Raw genomic sequence first — 16,803 nt, 5'->3', positions numbered from 1 at the left:
GAGTGACAGTCTTTGGCCGGATATAAATCCAGGTCGGTAGATTTAAGTAGTAATACACTTTATATTAAAGTTGCCCTAAAGTAAAATAAAAACGTTAAATATATTAAAAGCTAATAATTTGACCGCCGTCAATTGAAGAATTTTTCGCTATTCACACATTTTTTAATACTTAAATTATTTCCTTCCTTGTCATAGTTGTCGTGTTTCTGAAATTTAATTTTTTGATTTTGTGCGCGCCCCATGTACAATATTAAAATTCTCTTACTTACGCACATACATATACATCTACATCATATACATATATATTTCTACTTTATTATTCATGTTTATTTTGCTTTGCACATTCGCTTAAGCAGGTAACAACAACACAACAAATAAAAAAAATAAAAATGAAAACAGAGCAACTGTTGCTGTAGCTGCTCCCAACGCGCAGCAACTAAGCACAGCAGTTTCCTGTTCGGAACAGTTACAGTAGCAACCACAACAGCAATGCTAAATTCGCGATGCTGCTTGTTATTGTTGACTATTGTGGGGCGCTGCACCGACTTTTGGTGGTGAGCTCCAACTTCGTTTTGATTCATTCGCATTTGTGCTTCACAGTGAAGCGATTACACGGCGCGCAAGCTTCTAAACAAGCCACACAACACTCAATCAAACATACGAGTATACGACATAGTCGAACCCTTTCGTTTTTCTTACAATTTTTTTTTTGCTGCCATCGAGAAGAACAAAATAAAAAAATAAAACAATAGAAAGAAACAACAATTCGAGACGTGTAAAGTGTTTGGTGTTATTTTTGATTTGCAAATTTGTTCAAAGTATTCAAATTCAAATGAACTGCATTTACAATTTAACGAAGTAGAGTGCACTCAAGGATTAATGAATTTTTTATTGCAGTGTATCAAGCTGGCGATTAAATAAAGAAACATTAGTAAATTGTGAAAGAAAATTCCTTAGATAAAAACAAAATACCCATGTATGTATTCATCGATAAGTGCTATTGAATAATATAGATTAATTAAGGAAATTACAAATCATTAGAATTCCGGTTATTTGAGAATAAAAAAGATATTATTATAGCCGTATGCAGAGTAGTACTAAATGTCATTCTAAATTAAAAAACCATAAAGTGGTGCTAATTATAAATAGGACCAAATATTTTTAGACCAAAGCAAAGTCGTTAATGGCCACACAAATCCCATTTAAAACTTGAAAGTAAATTAATAGCAAATTAAATGCGCTAAAATATTGACTTCAATTTCTTAATTCAAATTAAATTGCAAATAGTTTAAATGAGCGCATATTAGGAATTTTGCAAAGAACCAGTTGAACAAAAATAAATTTTGCAGCAAAGTTCAAAGTATTTGATGAACAAATGGTATCTGCTCAGTGTGTGTATGTGTGTTTTTTCGTTCTTTAAATTTGCGCATTTTTCGCTGGAGAAAAAACAACTAAAATTGGCTGCGTCATCTGGCAATGCTCCGATAAAAAAGTGAGAAATATTTAAAATATAAGTAATAAAAATTAAAATAAGTACATATAAATCGTCAGTAAACAAGCGTCAAACATCCATTCCTGAAATTTAAACCGGCTACTATTTCATGTGAGATGCAGTATAAAATATAAAGTGAAACGAGAATACTACTTGAAGCTTCGCTTGTGAGAAAGTAAGTGCCAATATAACATATGAAAATTTATTGATTAAAATATAAATATATTTTTATAAACCCTAATAATATACGAGTATATATATTTGTTAAACGTAAGGCGATTCTTTATGGCAGTGCTGGTGAATTTATACTGTGATCAATGTGTCTTTCCAATTTCAACGTTAAAATGAGACGGTTTTTTATGTAAATACTTAACGTACTCCGACTTGTTTTCTACTTGTTATCAACAATGTACAAGGTGGCACAAAATTAATCATCCAATTTTTGACAAAATTAATCAGCAATATTTTGAATTATTTTTTTAACTAAATAAAAAAATGATTTAGGGTAATGGAAATATTTATTTTGACCTTTACTTGTTGTTTGTATACTGCTTGTTTGTATATTGCAGCTGCCTAGTTCACAAGTGTCAAATGTAAATGACGTACGACGTCATTCGGAAAAATTATAAACCTTCCGATAGGGGGATTAATTTTGCGCCACTCAGTTTTTGATTCCCAATTTTTCTTGAAATTTCTTGCAACTACCAAGTGTTTTCTACTAGAGTGATTGGATTATTTATATATTTATGATATAAGTATAAATGGCGATTACACACTTTTTTGGTATTTGACAGAGTGCCTCCTCCTACTTGTGGCGTGATGTGGTTCCACAAATGGAGGGACCTACAGTTTTAAGACGACTCCGAACGGCAGATATTTTTATGAGGAGCTTTTTCATGGCAGAAATACACTCGGAGGTTTTCTATTGCCTGCCGAGGGACGACCGTTATGAGAAAAAAACTTTTTCATTTTGGTGTTTCATGCACGGAGATTCGAACCTATGTACTTCCGCATGGTAGTCACGTACCAACCTACTCGGCTACTACGGCGTATTGGATTATTTACTATTTGCTATTTTGCCATTGATGCAGTAAAAAGTTTTCTTGGAAAGCAGTAATGTAGAAGTAGATACTTATTGCATTAACCCGATGCTTTCGTTGTTGTTGTTATTGTTGTTGTAGCAGCAAAAACATTCCCCATACATGTACGGGGAGTGATGTTGAAATGCCAGTCCTTGGCCGGATATATAGTAAATCCGAGTCGTTCCGGAAATGTACAACCGACTGTCGGGGGAACGAACCGACTGGCGATGCTTTCGTCGGTTATGTTGCTTCAAATAAGCGCTATTGTTCGGCAAAAAAAAAGATTCATTGAAAAACTCGGTCTTTTAAAAAGTTCATTATTCATAGACATCCTCTCTTTTCCAACTGCTTACTTCTAAATGAGGAAGGCTAGGTTAGGTAAGGTTAATTGGATTTAAGCTACACTAAACTTTGTCTATTCAACTGACATTACTAACCACATAAAAGTGATTTAACTCACTTACTCACTTTCCAGATTTCTACAGTGCTCCAATTGCTATTGTCAGCATATTTAGCTCAAACCTTAACCCTAAAAATGTGCAAAGTAAGCTGTTGATGCCTTTAACTTTATTCTTGAACGATCGTGAGTTGTTGTTCATTTTTTGTTTACATGGAAAACAATTAGAAGGTTCACGTATCACACATTTAATTTTATCATCCACACGTTAATTACTATGCATCACGATTTATGGGAAAATTCGCAAATCATACATGGGTACTTCTTACTTTTTTGTTTTTGTTTTTGCAACTGGGCATATAACCTTGAAGATTTTTTAAGATTTAATATCGATTACACAGCCTGTACGTAATTGCGGGTGCTGTAAGTTCCAATAATTAGTTTAACTTCTTTACACAGATGGAAAAGATAATGTTAGATATTTTAACGGTTCAATTAATGACTGCGGACTTATACATCTACATACATGTATGCATGTGTATACAAATATTAGTATTTGAGCATTTCAGAGTCAACTGCCAGCTCTCCTCATATGTTAAATATATATGTATGTATGTACTTAAGATCTACTTAACATATGGGGAGAGCTGGCAGTTAACTCTGAAATGTTCAATTTGCTGTGTAGCAATTAAAATTAAATAAAGATGCATACATACATACATGTGCAGATATGTAAGTATATGCCTGTATGATTATGTAAAAACTTGTGGAGGTTAATGGAAGGAAGTTGGACAAATGCAAGCGTACAAATCACTAATCTACATATGTATGATATTTATACATACTTGTATGCATAAATAAATGTGAAAAATGTGCCTATGATTCTAAAACTAAATAATCTTCTATCTAAATAAATGCTCTTAAGCCAACAATACTCGTAGTTGTGCAATGACACCTACAATAGCTGTGCAAAATTATAAATTTTGTTTTGATAAAATAATATTTTGTTTTCAAAAATTTTAATTTTTTATTTAAAAATCAGATTTTCCATCTGTAAGAAGCTTTTATACCTATGTTATATAAGTAAGTAGAAGAGTTCACTTTGTTCGCCTAATATTTGAAATGGGATTTTCACTCACAAGTTGACGCATTTTTAACGGCATATTACTGGCTATTTTGTAGCGCCTAGCTGCGCTGGCATAACGAAATTTCAAAAGTCGTACTTCCGATTTATTTAATATTGCATTTATAGGGCCCGCCATCTATCGTTTCGGATTTGAACTACATAGGTATTATTTGAAGAATGGTAACACTTAGCTGCCATCTGATTTGACAGAAAATTAGTTTTATTCTTCCGCTGAACGAAAATGGTTGTGTATACGCTCAAAGAACGCTGGGAAATATTGCGACATTACTTTGAAAATCATGGTAATGTTGCAAAATGTGCCACACAGCGAATGCTACGATCAATCTTTTGCGCACTGTCTTCGAAGATCGCATTATCAGCCGTAATTCTGATATCGTTTGGCCGCCTCGGAGCTGCGATTTGACGCCGTTGGGTTATTATCTTTGGGGTGCCGTCAAAGACCAGTGTTATGCCAACAAACCAGCAACAATTGATGCACTGAAGACCAACATACGCGTCATACGTCATAGCTGAAATACAGCCGCATACAATCGAAAATGTGTTGAAAAATTGGACCGATCGTATGGGATGGTGCATGGCTAGCCGAGGCAGCCATATGAATGAAGTTGTGTTCCATCATTAACCGGAAGGATTGTACTTCAAAAAAAAAAAAACAGTTTGGAAAAATATTGAGTAGTTTCTTTTTTATAGCATTTTTAATTCCGTAAAGTTATATAGCAGACCCTATAGAAGCTAGAAGAAATGAGTTGCTAGAGGTTGTTGGATTATTAGTTTCGGGAAAAAGGAATACATTATTATCGTGAAGTATCGACCAAACAATTTAAAGTTGATGCTCGTTGTCAAGGTGACATTTCACACTATAAAAATTCTTTTGCTGTTTTTTGTTTATTTCATTCAGTTGTGAGTTACAGGGTGTTAACAATGGCGGTCAACATTGAGAAAATGCGTTACATTTTACAGTTTTTCTTTGACAAAGGCGAAAATACAAGCCAGACCGCTGAAATTGTGAATGGTGTTTATCAAGAATGATAGATTTCGCCTTGGATGTTTATGGTACTGATACTGTACAGCTAATTACGTGCAATTTTGGTTACATCGATTCCGTTCAGGCAGTTAAGGCCATTCAGGCACAGAACGTTGACCGGTATGTTAGGTTAGGTTGTAATGGTTGCCCAGAAAATGGGCTCACTTGGACGAAAGAAGTTTGGTTCATCCCTTGTGATACCATTGCAAGGGGGAAAAGAGTTGAAGGAAAACGATAGGACGAAAAGAAGAGGGGTGGGGCGTGGACTATGAACGGTGACTAATTTGGGGGGGGGGGCAGCTATGAAGCAGGTGCATGTTAGTAGTCGTAGCATTGCCTAGGAGCTAAAGATCGGCCTTAAAATAGTTGTAAACCATTTGCGCAAAAATTTTACACAAAAATAATGGATTCATTTTTCTCTAATCTAATATTTTGTCACATGAGCTCTATATTGAATTAGAGCGGGAAAGCTTTATAAAATGACTTTTAACACGACTGAACTGTAAGACATCATTGATGATGTTCCCTTCAAGTCAAATCTTGATGCCCATTTAATATTAGTAGAACAAACTACAACTTTCAAGTTGCTCAAAATTGTCGTTGATTTTTGATAATTTTTTTTCGCTAAGGTGTTAAGCAATTTCTTCAAAGTAAAAAAAATCTTTCGCGGAGTCCGAAAATTCAAAAAACTTTTTCTGCCATGAAGTTTTCGAGATATCGCCAAATAACGGTTTTGGTATATCATAAAGTTTACAATATTTGGAGAATCCATTAACCGATCAAAACATGTGATATCAAATTTTTTTCTGTTTTTCTTTTTGTCGGGACAGACTAGCAAGCACAGCAGTCAGGCTCAATTAAGTCCATTGTACTATTTAAATCTTTAAATCTACTCGACCTCCGAATCGGATTAGATCTTGTGGTTAAGGAGCAAAAGTGGTCGCTTTTTAACACATCAGTGCCTTAGAAAGTGGTCGCCGTCTCATCCTCCTCTCCACATGCGGGCAGAGTGCACTGCCTGAGATGCCCACCTTTTTCATGTGCTTTGCCCATAGAAAGTGACCCGTCATCTGTTCAACCAGCCTCCTACAGTCCCCTCTGCTTAGTGGCAGGAAGAACTGGGACATTCGGTCGAACATGACCGGTAACATCAGTTTTGTCCATCAAATTAATGCCTTAATTGAACCTTCTATCTTTCGCTTTCAATTAAACGCTTTTAAGACATTTAAAAAGTTCAAAAAATTCTTTTTTTTTTTAAATATATTTTTTTAAATTTATTTATTTACTTATTTATTTGAAATATAATTATAAATAATTGCATTAGAGAAGCAAGTCAACTAGCAGTTGAGGCTTTCGGTCTGGCATTTAAAATTATTAATTTATACATATTGTAAGAAATATGTAATAAAACGATTTTCGAAAAAATTTTGAAACAAATGAAAACACCTTTAAATCAAATCTTGATGCAATTGTGTCCAGCGCAATCCAAGTGAGACATCATTTTGTTAACTAGAGCTTATAAATCAGAGTATTGCCGCATTGTACCTTTGAACTTGCATAAAAAAAGCCTGCATAAGTTGTAGGTCAAAAATTGAAAATTTGCTCCATTTTAGCCAATTTTTCTACATCGCAGTCAAATTGACGTACCAATTTATAAGTACATTTTTGTTCTGATCTCGATGCCTATGCTTGAGTTTGCTCGACTAATCTTTTTTTTTTGCAACAAAAGCGTGCCGGATATTATTTCGCAAAAAATAATTCGCTGTAGCTGTATTGAAGAGTACGTTTTCTTAAAAAATATTCCGTACTTGCTGTTCAGTTTCCTTATTCATGCATAATAGTCTCATGATTGTGGCTTGGAATTTTTCTAATAAACTTCAACTGTTTAACATATGTATGTATGTGCGAGTATATATGTGGGAATATACATATGTATGTAAAAATGTAAATATTGTTGTTTGCATGATATGCATTTTATCTTTTCACATGTGCTCCAATAATTAGAGAAACTTCTAGAAATCTTTCCAGCGGTAGGAAATACAAATAAAAGCTAACATCAATTAAGCGCCAATATTTTTTTCTAAAATCAAATTGTACATATGTATGTATGTACATATTTATTTTCTTGTCCAAGCCGGTCTTCAGAATAGCGCACAGTCATTTACTTTACTTGCTAACATTAATTATTCCATTATTTGCTTTTATTTGATTTTTCATAATAAGTTTTGTTTCTTTTGATGTGATTTGATGTGATTTCTTTATACATATTAACATTTTTATGCTTCAGCACGTGCGTGGTAATAATATTTATATTAGTATTTAACACTTACGTACATATGTACGAGTATATGTATATGCGCATAAGTGGCAATAATTTACGTTTAGTGTTATTTTCCGTGACGCTGCCAACATGTTTTTAAACTCTAATCGATAGAGAGAGATCACAAAAAAAAAAGCAGTTTCTAGAGATCAATCTTTAACACTTTTTTATAATATAAAAAAACAACGCAATCAAGGTGCGTCATTTTCAATTTAAAATGATATTTCATATTCATATTTAATTATTTCGATATGCCGGTGTATAGGTGACTATTTCACATTAACCCTACGTGGCAATTGAGGCCAAAAATTATGAGCGGAATTAATCACGAAAATAATCTGGTTTGTAGTTTTTCAAAATAAGCTATGAATTTAAATATGCAAGTAATGGCTATTTGGAATTTTAATGCGGCCTATATCGAAATAGGCTCAATTTTTAATGCCATCACTCCCCATTACACAATATTTAACATAATTGATTTATCTTATTTTACTGAATAATAGAATTATTAATTTGTGTTATTAAAAATTAAATATGAATATAAGCTAATATACATACATACGGAGTGGCACAAAATTAATCACCCTATCGGAAGATTTACATTTTTTGCTAATGGCGTAGGTAGGTAGTTGGTGTGGCTGTCTCAATGACACACTTAGACCTTTCATAGATCCATTGGGATACCACTGGAACTTATCCTTACCCTATGGGTTTCTTTTCAAACCATCCGGTAGCTTTAATAAACGAGCAAAGCTTCGTTAGATTTAGATGCGCTATGTCCGCATCTGTTAAAATGCCATATCAAAAGTTCGGAGTCTCCTTGTAGCTAAGCTTTCACGCTCACATAAAAGGTGTCTGACTGTTTCCTAATGGCATCGTACGTCATAATGTTTAACACTTGTGAGCTTGATGTAAAGCTCCAAAGGTTTCCATCATTCAAGCTGATTTGGTTTTATATAATCAAAAAGTTAGTCCACAAAATATTGATGATTAATTTGGTGCCACCTTGTACATTAGGGTGTTGCGAGCTTTCAAACGGAATTATAAAATGTACTAAACTAATTGTTTGGGCGAAAAGAAATCCATTTTTTTTGCGTAAAATTTTTCCACAAATGGATTAGAACTATTTATGGTTATGATGTTTAGCTCTTGAGCGATGCTACGACTGCTAATATGCCGGTCAATTTCATTTTTTCAGTGATTTTATCGACATTTTCTTTAACATAAAAGAAACCAAAAATTGCACGTAATAAACTGTTACAGTATCGGCACTATAAACACCATCACAATTTCTTGCATTTGAATTACGTCTTCTCCTCTATGAAAGAAAAATTTACAGAATTTTCTCTTTGTTGACACCCTGCAACTCACAACTGAATGGAACTAACAAAAAACAGCAAAATATTAAGACTTACCGGAGCTGGATCGATTTGAAAACACCTCTCACAATCGATTGTTTTTTTTATTAAAAATGGTTTTTAAAAATATTTTTTCCTTAAACTAAAAAGATCTGCATTAATATAATGAGATTTTTTGAGGCACTTTCATACCGGTCCAGCTCATGTGAGTCTTAATATTTTACCGAAATATTTTGGCGTAGAGGAGGGTGAGGCACACAAAAAAAACAAGAACTGAGTTCAAATACCATATTTTAAAAGCCCATGCGTCAAATCTATTTTCATTCTTTGCGCGTATTCTTAGATATATTAAAAAAAAAAAACTGAGGATTTCTATGAAGATTTTATTTGTTTGTGCATTAAATGCATTTTTCAATCATTTCACTTTTTTGGTTTAGGAGACATCAATGGTGTACACAATTTTTGTAATAGAAACCTAGTGATCTTTTTTTTGAAAGACACTTATAAATTGCTTAAAATTTATAAGAAACTTATGTCCTCCTTACGTCACATTCTTGACTAGTTATATATTTCCAAAACTATTTTCGAGATAAAATTATAAACATTTAAAAATTTGTTTTGTACCGCTTACTCATTTTACTCTTAATAAATTCATAGATTGTAAAAAGAGAGAGATATTGCAAGTCGGTCATACGCTACTGGAACGATCCAGATTTATATCCGACCAAGAACTGTCGCTTCAGCATCATTCTCCAAAAATCTATAGAGAACGTTTAATTTGTTACAACAACTATCTTTAGGCAGTCTTAGAGCGTTACATATTCTGCATAATTAATTAAGCTCTTTGTTATAAAGGAATCCAGACTCCGGCTGTAGAATCGCCAACAACATATTTTTGCCAAAACTCGGAAAGCTCATAGCTCGTTACTAAGCACGTGCTAAATTTTCCGGCAGAACTGGTATATTGTAATGCCAGGTGTAGTGTGTGTAATATTTCGAAATAAAACGCAGGCGTAAATATTTCTGGATAAAAATGCTTAAAGCTTGATTTTGTTTATTTGCTACACCAAACCAACTGCAACAAAGAACTGAAAGAGGAATCAAAAGCATTTCATGCTCGTAGTGTATCGACTTATGCGCGAATATGTTCTTTGTACTATGAATAAGCGCAGTTGTTTTAGTAGGCATCGCATTACTACAAAAAAGAAATACAAAATAAAGAAAGTGTCAACTAAAACGCAATAAGACAGAAAAACATACATAAGTTATTTTGAGCCCGCAGGCAGTTGAGAGCTCGTACCTGAGTAAGATAATAAAATAAGAAAAATAATATTGTAATTTTCGTAAGCATTGAGATACAAATTAATGAAAACATGACTTGTACAAAAATAATAAAAAATACCTGCTTACGCCACTGATTTAAATTGAAAACATGCTTTCCTCAAATCATGAAGACTACTGAATTTTTCCACTTTTGCAAAAATAACACAAGCTCATAAAATAAGCGGTCCGCATTTTTGCATAATTTAGGCAGTTTAAACGTATGCAGAAAGTAAAGTTGAGCTCTTAGGTAACTGCTAAATGCCTATTTATGGTACTAATCAAATGGCCAACGCATACATGCGAGTTTCATAAGATCGTTCGATTATTACTCCTAAGGAAACACAAGAAGCAAACTAGTTTTGAGCGAAATTCAAAATACAAAATACAGAAAAACAAGAAACTTACGCAAAAATTTATAAAATTTTTACACAGGCAATGACAAAGCAGAAAAAAGTAAGAAAAAACAAAAAATTACCTCAACTAAACTTTTCCCAATACTGACCTCAGACTTTTCCGCTACAACGCTATCGATGCCTCAACTAGAAAAATATACAGCCGTAAAGGCAACCGGCTACGAATACTATATGTAAACACGTCTATTTAAATTTGCACATATTTAATGAGGTGCCACACATGACAGCCAGACATGAATCACACGCTTCTTGTGCGCTACTGAGTTGCTTGGACAGATAAAAGATGATTTATTACAATAAAAAATCGAAAGAATACGCCTACATCTGTGTTCAAAATAATAATAGAGCGTCGAACTATCCATTTTTAACTATTACTTTTGTATTTAATTTTTTATTATATATTTTTATATATATTTTTTGTTATTATATATAAAGAAAGTGCAAAAATCATATAACTCAAAACTTCAGAAATTCAAAAAACTCGTAAAAATTAAAAAAAAAAACTTCATCAAAATTTCCAAATTCAGAATTTTGGTATTAAAAATAATTTGGGTATGTTTTTTTTTGTCGGGACAGACTCAGACATAATTAAGTCTATTGTACTGCACTCGGGTTCCATTTTTAATTTTCTTTAAGTCTACCCGACCTCTAAAGAAATCTAAGTAGATCTTGTGGTGCCAAGGAGCCAAGGTGGTCGCTTCTCAACACATCAGTGCTAAAGACCTCAAGCCTGATTCGAGCGAAAGCGGGGCAGATGCACAGAAAGTGGTCCGCCGTCTCTTCCGCCTCTCCACATGCTGGGCAAAGTGCACTGTCTGAGATGTCCACCTTTTCCATGTGCTTTGCCCATAGAAAGTGACCCGTCATCAGTACAACCAGCCTCCTATAGTCCCTCTCGCTGCAGGCACATATAGATTTATTTTCCACTTGGGTATGCTACTCGTATATTTTGGGTTGGGGAATAAGTTCGTAGGGTTTTTACAGAATACTTTTATTTAAACAAAAAACAGTAATTATGTTAAAAAGTTAATTAATTATAATATATATTTGACGTTGCTGTTTATAACCTCCACCCACCTCTCGCCCAACTTGTTGATTCCGTTCTGCCAAAAATCGCCTGTTATCGAAGGTAACGTCATTCATATGGTTTGACAGGGAGCGGAAACGATGGTAATCGGTCGGTGCAAGGTCCGGAAAATACGGCGGATGCTGAAGGTCCACCCATTTGAGCTCTTGAAGTGCGGCTTTGACGACTTGTGCAACATGGGGCTTGGCTTTGGCGTGAAGGAGTATGGTTTGACCAAGTCGAAGAGGTCTTCACGCCTCAGTTGAGCAAGTCTTCGAGCAGGTCTTAACCTCAATCTCGCGATATAGCTGGGCAATGTAGGGCTCTTTGTTGACCACGGCATTCTTTTCCAGCTTTTCTCAGTACACCATGCCCTCTCAATCCCACCAAACAGAAATAATGATCTTCTTTGGATGAAGATCCGGTTTGACTCTCGGCCTTGGTGTATCTTCGGGAGCCCCCACTCCTTTCTTTGCTTCATATTGATGTATAGGCACCATTTCTCATCTCTCGTGACGATTCGGTACAAAAAGCGCTGTACCGTATAACACGGGGTAGCAATTTGAAGGCGACTTTCTTTGTTTTCTCATTGAGCTTGTGAGGCACCAATCCACTCAAATTTTCGGTAAATCCCATGGAATAAAGGTAATTGAGAATTGTTTCATGCCAGTGTTAATTTTTCCCACCAATGTACTATTGGTTTGACGACCGTTCTCTTTCAAAAATGATTTAAGACGCTCTTTGTCGAATTCAGAAGGCTTTCCGTTGCGGGACGTATCATCGATGTCAAAGTCGCCATTTTTGAACTTTACAAACTATTTCCGTGCTGTAGACTCGTCTATGACACCTTCTCCATACACGACGCAAATGTCCCGGGCTGCTTCGGCAGTTTTTTCTACATCGTTGAAAGGAAAAAAAGAACAGGTGACGAAAATGTTGACTTTTGCCTCCTGGGTATTCAATTTCAAAGTCTCAAAACTAATATAAAAAAATAAATAGCTCAAAAATAGAATTAACATAGTTTTGTAGAGCAGAAAGAGTTCTATCGAATGAATACTTACCCTCTGTCAAACAGCATAGAAATCGTTGTAAAATAAAAGAAAATATAGAAACGCTATGAATTTATTCCCAACCCAATAAAATAATGAGCTATACCAGTTTAATGAGGTATAACCAAATGCGCTAGCGGTGCGTCTTGCTTGGTAACTTTGTTTGTGCTTTCACATGCAAATTTTTCCTCGAGCGAGCAGATCCTAAACTTAGCGAGCAGAGAAGTGGCGAATTTTGTTTAATTTCGGTATTACACCTTAATTGATAAGTTATGGTTACTTTTTGAACATAGTGTACGTAAATATATGGATTTTTGCAATAATGTTTTACAACTCAAATCGTTTTGACTTGTTGAACATTATAAACTGTTATTATCTTTTAATTGCTAATTTTTCATACAAAATACTATCGTTCGAGCAAGAAGTCGCAATAGTCCATATAATTCAATTAAACGCTTTGTAGTCCAGCTAAATGAAGAGTCATTAAGCGTTATTAAAATTCATCTTTGCCTTCTCTCAACTCATGGATTTTGCGTAATATAGCGCATAACTAAAAATTTTGCATCACCTCTAATCAGCGTACATAAATAAATGTACATAAATAAATTTAACGTTAATATTAAAATTCTCTCAACGATAAAACACTTCATATTAACATTGACAGTAAATCGTTATATTCAATCACATTGCAGCTTAAATTACTTTGTTTTCGTATTTTTCCACTTTTACAGTTCATGCTTCTTCACACTTCACTACACTGCTTGTCTAATGCAACATTTTGAACGCGCAACACGTTCCACCGAAAAGGTAAATTGAGCGATAAAAAATTAAAACGAAAAAGTTAAATGCGGCGTTAGAAAAGTAGCATTCCAATTAATAAGTAAAATCAACAACAACAACCAGTAATTGACCATCGTACACAAGCTGCAGCCAAACAAGAAAACATCGAAGTGGCAATGGAAGACACCGCCTGTTTGAAGCCATCGAGAGATGTCGAATTTCAAGATGTTTACTACACCGTTAAGGAGCGCAAACATTTCAGTGAGTATTTATTTTCCATCAAATTGCAGTAGTTAATAGAAAACTAGTAAAAATGAAGGGGCGAACGAAATTGAGAATTGCTTTGGCCATCGTCTGCACTGTGGTAAAATTGTTAATAATTAGTAAATTTTATAATTACACGCCTTGGTTATTAGTATTACGTTTATTTAGACTGTATTTTAATATTGACCTACAAAATATTCCTCTCTCGATTGTGAAGGTCTTCCACAGCATATGGGTCAAAATCATGAAGGTGAATTGGGGAAACTTGAAGCATGGCAAACTTTAAACGAATTTTATGTGTTTTTTTTTTTTCAAAACATGGAATTATGTTTTTTTACTTACTTCTAAAGCACAATGCTTCCTAAATACTGTGCCAAAATTTCAAGGAAATCGGAGAAATGCTTACGGAGATAGATGACTTTAACCAAAGTTGGTTAGTTGGGGAAACTTGAGGCATAGAAATTTTAAAACGAATTTTATGGATTTCTTTTCAAAACATGGAGTTTTGGTTTTTACTTCCTTTTAACGCAAAATACTGTGCCAAAATTTCAAGGAAATCGGAGAAATACTTACGGAGATAGATGACCGAGATGAAGATAGATAACCGAATTTTACGGTGCCCTCATGGCTTTTTATTTAACTTCTTTTTCATACAAAAATGAGCGCGCGTACCGCTATCTACCTAGTTAATGGGCTGTAGAAGCTATAATATTGGGAATTTCCGCATGAAAATTTCACAGTATTTTCTTAAGAACTATACTTTCGAAATATCGAAAATTTTGGAAATCTGGGTCCTCTTAATGACGAATATTCAGAGGATCTCCCGTTTCGAAAACGAAAAACTGTCTGCCGTTCTAGGCATCATAAAACTAATTATTTTTTATATCTAATGAGCGATAAATACTTCCCACTGTGACCTGCTTGAACAGCTTGGTTGGTTGATTGGCCGACTCGTGAATTTTCTTGTTTTGGAAGTTTGTTGATATTTGCTTTCGTTTTATAGTTTAGCGTGCAATTAGGTAATCTACCCCACGGAAAAAAATGCAAAGAAAATTTATTATTTATTTAAGGAAGTGGGTTTTTTTTATTGTTGCATGATTTCTGCCACTTTTGCTGTTTGCTAGTCATTGGTGGAAAAATGTGATAAAATTATACAGTGGTATATTTATGTGTGCTCGTGTGTATGCATTATAATACAGTTACAATATTAATTATTTCTAAAATTAACTGATTGTGCAAAATGTATAGTCTCGCCAAATCGTGTGAAAAGAAATCGTGAAATGAGATAATACTGGAGGAGTGTTTGCTTTACTACACTTTTGTTACGATTGTATATATTTATTGGAAATTGATAGCTCGCGTGGTCTCGGTGTTGTTTGGGGGCAGACTCATATTGCCTGGTAGGTTAATTAAAGCCAGTGGCAATCCCTCCTAAATCATAGCATGACGATCCGTTCCGCTAGCTAGGCTCGCCTAGCGTATTTCATTGTGCCAAAACCAATTTGTAATTTGAAATAATTAATATTTTTACAGTGAAATCTCGAAATGGAGAAGTTGAAGGGATTGAGCAAATACTTCATTACATCTATGATTTCGTTATATATTTAGAAAATCAAAACCTCAATGTAACGATACATGCAGAATTTTTCAAAAAATAGTTAATAGAAGAAATAGGAGAAATAATAAATCAAAACTGACACTGTTTTAATTTTTTATTAATAATAATGAAAATTCCGTCGCGTAGGCAAATCAAAGTGCTCTTCACAGGGTAACTCATTTTATTAACAATTAAAACAAAAGCTGACAATGTGCATTCAACGCATTACACTTCATTATATAAAGGCTTTCTAAACGTAATTATATTCAGAATTCGCCATGTAGAGGCTTTTAAGTAGACACTCTGTTATATAGACACCAGAGAACGCAAATGCATAAATGAATAAATGAATCTACGTTCACTGTAGACGCATTTGCTAACAGTCAAAGAACGAACAATATATTCCGAAGTCCCTCGTACTCAAAATTTCTTCGTTATAATTATGGAGCATTTTTGTATGGAAAACTTTGCCACAGCGAGGATTTTTCAGGGGACTCTGCAGAAATTTTGTTTTAACAAGGCTCTTAATATCAAAGTTTTACCGTACAACCTAACTTCAAATGTATCAGATATTGGGGATTGTTGAATTAAAGTTCCCTTCCAATCTAATAACCTGGATATGCGATGACGTTAATCGGGAAAACAGTAAAATAATTTTTTTAGTGTGAAATGTCACCTCGACAACGAGCATAAACTTTAAATTGTTTGGTCGATACTTTACGAGATATGGATCACTACAGTTATCTACCGATAAAATGTCTTTTGATGTCCCCACTTGAACATCACACCAAGAGGCCTATAAGCTCCCTGTAAAAGTGCATAATAAACTGCTCAGCAAGCAGTTTCTGTTAGGGTGTTACCGCAGGTCCCATTCATGCAGACACCTGTTGAGCCTCAGCCGTCTCCCATGCACGTCAGGAGGCACCTCCTAAATTACGCGGATGAGATCCAGGACAAAACAGACCGCCAATTACAGGATTGGATAGTGTACAGATAGACTATTAACGGCATTCATCGGGAGACTCTTACCACCTTCTTAAGCTCCCGACCCCAGAATGCTATCATCGGAGTCCAACCATCACCTACAGCACATGAAGAGCTCCAGCTTACCCGTGAGACCACTGGCTCAATTAGGCTCTGGATATTGTAGCAGGTTAAACTCCTACTTATCCAGAATTGACCCCGACATACTAAACATATGTCCGTCATGTGAAGGCACCCCACACAGCACTATCCACCTTTTCACAAATGTTAGATGAGCTAGACGCAGACGAGCGGTGATTTACACTACACTGACAAGGCAAAGTTAATTGCTACAACACCAACCGATTCCATTATTTTATTTCTTTTTACCCAAAGTAACATTAAACAAAGTAGACAAAGCGGTCAGGGAATATTAATTTTAGAAATCAATTTTCTATAATTTGTAATGGCTCCCATTATATCAAAGTAACTGTGGATATGGCAGATTTTCCGGGTGTGAAAAAAAAT

The 16,803-nt window shown here is 34.6% G+C and overlaps 1 protein-coding gene across 3 annotated transcripts in view; it reads left to right on the top strand.

The window, feature by feature from the left end:
• Positions 1–565: 565 nt before the first annotated feature.
• Positions 566–16,803, top strand: part of LOC129242721 (ATP-binding cassette sub-family G member 1) — a 42,187-nt gene continuing 25,949 nt past the window's right edge. The window contains exons 1-3 of one of the 3 annotated variants that reach the window (XM_054879518.1): positions 566–775; positions 898–1,667; positions 13,403–13,712. In XM_054879518.1, coding sequence (XP_054735493.1) covers positions 13,628–13,712 — 85 coding nt within the window. In that variant the 5' untranslated portion in view covers positions 566–775; positions 898–1,667; positions 13,403–13,627. Of the gene's footprint in view, positions 1,668–13,402; positions 13,713–16,803 lie in introns of all 3 variants that reach the window. The other 2 variants (XM_054879519.1, XM_054879520.1) reach the window with 2 other exon arrangements.

The sequence above is a fragment of the Anastrepha obliqua genome, chromosome 3 (assembly GCF_027943255.1).
Source record: "Anastrepha obliqua isolate idAnaObli1 chromosome 3, idAnaObli1_1.0, whole genome shotgun sequence".
NCBI lineage: Eukaryota > Metazoa > Arthropoda > Insecta > Diptera > Tephritidae > Anastrepha > Anastrepha obliqua.
The sequence above is the reverse complement of the archived record's forward strand: the minus strand, read 5'-3'. Positions and strand labels throughout refer to the sequence as shown.